The sequence below is a fragment of the Eurosta solidaginis genome, chromosome 3, assembly GCF_040869045.1.
Source record: "Eurosta solidaginis isolate ZX-2024a chromosome 3, ASM4086904v1, whole genome shotgun sequence".
Lineage (NCBI taxonomy): Eukaryota > Metazoa > Arthropoda > Insecta > Diptera > Tephritidae > Eurosta > Eurosta solidaginis.
The window spans coordinates 219,144,621-219,150,485 of record NC_090321.1 but is presented as its reverse complement, the minus strand read 5'-3'; the positions used below and the strand labels follow the sequence as shown (position 1 = coordinate 219,150,485).

General features: G+C 37.3%; 1 protein-coding gene across 1 annotated transcript; it reads left to right on the top strand.

Annotated features, from left to right (window-relative positions):
• Positions 1-605: 605 nt before the first annotated feature.
• LOC137246968 (uncharacterized) lies at positions 606-1,082 on the top strand. The gene is made up of 2 exons (XM_067778032.1): positions 606-617; positions 690-1,082. Exons 1-2 carry the CDS (start codon positions 606-608, stop codon positions 1,080-1,082), a joined length of 405 nt encoding a protein of 134 aa, XP_067634133.1.
• The last annotated feature ends 4,783 nt before the right edge of the window (positions 1,083-5,865 follow it).

The window sequence follows — 5,865 nt, the reverse complement described above, 5'->3', positions numbered from 1 at the left end:
TTTTTTTATACCCGACACTGTAAATAGTCACAAACTTAACTACATAATATATGGTGTGGTCCATTGCCAATGACACAGGTAATTTAAAACAATTTTCCGATGCTTGAATCAGACGCAAATAGGCATGCGGCAATCATGTAATGCGTTAATGGTACACTGAGATGTGGGCAACAACGGTTTGGCACGTACATATGTATGTTTGCTCATTACAGATGGTGTGCAGTAAACACCACCAACAGCAGGAGCAGTAACACCAATTACATGTGCGAACATTCACTTTTTTCAATTTCAATTTCGATTTCATTTTACAAAATTCTCTTATCGTCGTTTATGCCACATGCCACATGCTGCATGCCACTTGTAAGGATTAAAGATAAATACATTGTTTTATGGTATTTCTTCAGGTTTCTTTTTGTTTACTCTTTTGAAAAGAACCAACTTTGATTTTTTTTAAACCATTCTCATTCTACGGATACTTGCAAATTTTGGTATAAATAAGTTTGCGCACGCGTAGTTAGGACAACAGTTCACTTTGTAACCACCATCAAGTGTAGACAACAATTGAAATTTTCTTCGCCGGTTAAAAAAAAATTACACTGTACAAAATGTTCAAGTTGGTAAGTTTTTAAGTATATATTCTTATAAATATAAAACTGCAATTCTTAAACATTTTGATTTTTTTTCTATAGGTGGCTTTCTTACTACTCGTTACCGCCGTTGTAGGCAAATCAATCGAGAAGTCAGACCTTGTAGACACTTCAGATAATGCGCAAACTGTTGAGAGCACCCAAATTAATTTAGCACCAACCTTACATGCAACTACGATCACCCATGAACCCACTTTAACCAAGGTAGGCGATTTGGTTAGAAGCGTACCTACAGCGGTGTCTCATCAGAGCTCCACCATAATACACGATCGCGCCAACGTTGTTACCCCCATTGTAGCACCAGCTATTAAGACACACATCACACCTGTTATTAGTGCTTATGTACCTTCACCGGTGGTGCGTTCTTATCCTGGCATCTATCCATACAGCTACTATTATGATTTCAATCCCTATGTCCATAAGAGCTTCTACTAGATTAAGTCAAATGAAAGGTTAAAGAGAAATGAATAATAAATATTATGCAGAACGATTTAAAAATTTCTGGCTTTCATAGCTGCACTAGGTTATACATCACATTGGCTAAAGAAAGCAGAGTGGGTCAATCAACTTTTTCACTTCCGAAGGCTTTGAAGGCGTCTGTTGAGTATAAGGGGACAGTTATTCGAATGTTTTGGCGGCCGTCATAGTGTAGATGTGTCAAAACAGCACTTTCTGGTGTTGTTCTAAATAAAAACCAAAAGAGTGTGAATATCAAGTCCAAGAAGTGCTGAAAAAATTCTAAAATAGAATTTTAATCTATATATATAAACATTTAATTCTGTTTCAATCATCACCAAATTTTGATTATAGGTTCCTTCGATCAACACGAAAGTTTTAAGCTAAAAATAATTTCGATATATAAAAGGGGCGTGGCACCTCCCATACAAATGGAATCTTTGGTACTGCATGACTCTGAAGGTATACGTGCCAGAACATCGAAATTCAGTAAGGAGTTATATGAGGTCAATCCCTAACAACACCAAGCAAATGTGGAATTGGGAAAATGGAATATATCATACTACATATCTCTGGATGTAGTAATGGTAGGATAATGAAAATTGGTAAGGAGCTATATGACGTTAAGTCCTAACACCTCCAGTAAAATGTGAAATTGAGAAAAAAGGGGCGTGGCACCTTACCTACAAATGGAATTTTTCAGAATTATGGCTGCCGTACAAACTTTGGTTATTTTAAAACCTAAAATTTGACTGCATTGTTGAGTTTGGCTGTTATTCCTTTTGGACGTTTAGTAATCTGTCGCAGTTAAAAAAAGTTGTTAGCTTCAGTCTATCTATATCTTCTATAAAAATCAAATTCTGTGTGTGTGTCAATCATCACCAAATTTTGGCTATATGTTCCCTCGAGCAAGACGAAGGTTTTTCATATTTCAGAATAAAGAATTTTAAATTAAAAAATGTTTTTTTGACTATGCGAACGAGCAATCTTAGCTCCAAAAATGATCATGTTAACAAAATCAATCATCGCATTCAAAACCAAATTCCTGGTGATGTGACGAAATTTAAATTGATCGACACAGTTACAGATGAAGATCAAATTGTGAGTTATCCAATTGAATTTCTAAACTCTTTAGAACCACCTGGAATGCATGCGCATATATTAACTTAGAAAATTGGCTCACCAATCATGCTTCTTCGGAATTTAGACCCACCAAAATTGTGCAATGGAACCAGACTTTGCGTTAAGAAATGAATTCCGAATGTGATTGAAGCAACAATCATCAGTGGTAAAAACAAAGTTGAAGATGTGCTCATACCACGGATCTCAATGATTCCTACAGATTCAACTTTAATCGCTTACAGTTTCCTGTACGCCTTGCTTTTGCAATTAAAAGCAACAAACCACAAGGACAATCGCATGGAACTTGGGGGTGGGGAGGGAGGGATGGCCTGAAGGTTTAATGTGGCCATATAAATCGTTCCCGAGATGGTCGGGCCAGCACCTTAATGGTGCTGTGTTACCGGAGCGTATCGGATCTGTATCCGACAAAGGACCATCACATCGATAACGCTCCCCAAAGCCTTCGGGGAGTAACCTAATCGCTACAACAACAACAACAACAACAATCGCTTAATGTTGCAGGATTAAATTTAGAGAGTCCATGCTTTTCCCATGGCCAGATATATGTTGCTTTCTCTAGAGTTAGAACGCCAAAAAAATTGTTTATCTTTGCACCGAACAAAAAAACCAAAAATATTGTGTTCCCACTTGCATTACAATAAGATGCAATAATAAAATTTTTCAAATGAATATTTCACCAAATATGCTTACGAAATTCAATTCAATTTACCTTTCATGAATGGGGCCGAACAATAATATGTAGAATTTTCAAAAATGTATAAAATCTGAACAATCGGTTGTATGGGATATATATTTTATATATGACCGATCTCAATAATTTTTCAGAAAACACGATATGCTTTAATTCTAAATATCCTTCAATCTTCTAGCTGTTAAAATAAGGAATAAATAACCCAAATATCTCCTTTTCGAAAAATCAATTGTGTGGGTGATATATGCTATAGTCATACGATCCTGTCGGTTCTGACTCATGATAAATCGGACACCCAAATAGACCCGCTCACTATATTTCATCAAGATATCTCACAAAATTTATGGACTAGTTTGCGTTCAAACAGATAGACAGACGGACAGGCAGACATACGCACAGGGCTAAATCAACTCAACTCGTCTTCTTGACCATTTCGGTATATTGGTGGCTCTATGTCCTCTCCTTTAAGCACTAACAACTTTGGGATTTGTGCCAAACTTAATATACCATTTCATTACCATAAAAGGTATAAAAAAAATTGGATGCTGCTTTGGCCTTGAACCCAGGACGTTCGGTGTGAAATACGGATAACACTACCACCACACCACAGCGGCTTGTATTTTCATCTGCCATTACTCAATACAACGAGGAAAAGCGTTGACTACAAAATTAATTTTGATATCACTTCGAAATGTGTAACACTGTACAATTATACCAACCTTTTTCACATTGCACTATTTTGGCGCTAATTTGAAAGTACACCTAAAATAGTTTTGTTATAATGCATAACTACCCCAAGTAAAGGGGCGGTTCAGAGATGGTTGAAGGTTTCTTCCAGCTACCTGTCTACCATTTACGCCAAATGTGGGAATATAGTCAAAGTCCCTTGCATTTCGAAAGCCGGGAAAAGCTCCCACGTCCCTTCCAAACACTGAAGACCAACATCCTTTTCGTTCAACACCGCTTGATTGTGGATTTCTATTTTGTGCAAGGAATCATTGTGACATTCTGGACCCAGTCAGTCCAGTCGGTCTGAATTGACCGACCAGTTCAATCTTACCTAACCTAAATTGTATGTGCCTTTTTGCATCGTCGTGATGTGTTGCATCTATGCCAGTAAGTACGACTGCGCCTAAAAAGAAATTTTCAGCTTAAAGCAATGCTGCTTGAATGATAATGTATAAAGCAGTATGAGCATGTCTCGCTAATTAAATACAGATGATAATCTTCCTGCCTACTCTATGACGTACGCAAAATGTGATTTTAGAAATTCTTAACAGGAAATAAGACGCTCCCTCTCTCTCTGCTACTACTTCCGACTTCCAATAAAAGGTTTTATCATGCTGTAGGACTGACAACGCTCCATTACAGGTCTACTTGGTACACATGATGTTAGCCTTAACGCGCTCCTTGGCATTCTGGGAGGCGTGATATCGGAACGAGTCAAAGCCCGCGTAGCTTATTTTCCGCACGTTTCATCAACGAATGCTTTTACTTGTGCCATTCCTAAGGCTTACTATGGGCCCACTACCAATGGTATATAGGGATAGCCGTATATAACGAAGTCTTCGCGGATTTCCTACCATTGTATGACTGTAAAGATGTGTTCTTGATATAGCGTGCTATTTCATCGTCTCGTAAAAGCGGTATATTCTCGGAGGCTTACACGGTTAGTTGCAGTTAGCCACCATGCCAAGAAAACGATTTAGTCTTTAAACGATTTCAAGTTAAAGTCGTCTGAATTGGTTAATGCAATACGGCATGCTATGCCAAAGAAAAAATTTGTCTCGACACTGAAAGTATTCGTATCGACACAGGCAGTGAGAAGCGTAAGTTTCGATACCATTGGAAACTCGACTGATTCGCTTTAATCGCTCATATGTGACAATTAAAACATGCTCGAATAGAAAGTCTTTTTTCCCATTAAATAAGGGTGGTCCTTATAATTAAAATATACTACTTTTTCCAGTCTCACCCCCTAAGACGGTAATACCTCAGTCTAAAATATAATATATAAAATTTGGTTCCCCTTGGAAATTGTTAAAGGTATTTTTTGGTTTCTAATACCCAAAATCGATATGCTGATGCTGTTAGTAAATAATCACAACAACAAAAACAGCAAGCAGCCACACTTATGTACATGTACACATTAAAGCAAGCAGCCGCACTTATGTACAAGGCAACGAACAATATTCCATACATATAACCAGGAGCTTGAAGCAGAGAGATTATGTAGCCGGCAGTTAAGAGCAGAAGTTGTTACTCACACATACACACGCATATGGCTTGAAGAAAAGCGTAAACTACATGTATATAGCTAAATTACCAAGCATGAGATACAACTGTTCTAGTAGGCATGTGCGCGAACAAGGAGAAATATGCGAAGGGAATATAATACTACGTTCAAACAGAAAAATAAACTGAGGCAATTTCGATTTAAATTGAGTGGTGTTCATAAAACTCAATTCAGCTAACACCAAAGAGTTTTTATTTGTTAAGAGCCGTCACTCGATGCTTTGGCAACAACAAAGTAACCAATTCATGCCGAATATTTTCTCAAGGAAGTTTTGTTTAGTTTGCTTTGAATGCATCCTATATATTTATGCGGTATAGTGACTTTGCATAATTGCGATTTTTGGAAAGAGAATTGATTCATTAGTTTAATGCAATCATTAAAATAAACACAAATACGCCACGAAAATGTATAGAAGGCACTTTTATAAATATATCTGACAACAAAAAACTAGCGACTTCCTTGAGAAAACATCGAGTAATTTGCCAAAGTATCGAGTGACGGCTCTTAACAAATAAAACCTCTTTGCTAACACAATAGAATTTGATAGCTGGTTGGCTCATCTCTACAGCAAAAACATACCTTTGTTCAGACTGTCAAAATGTGCTTGTTGGCATTAGGCGAATGGAATGGAA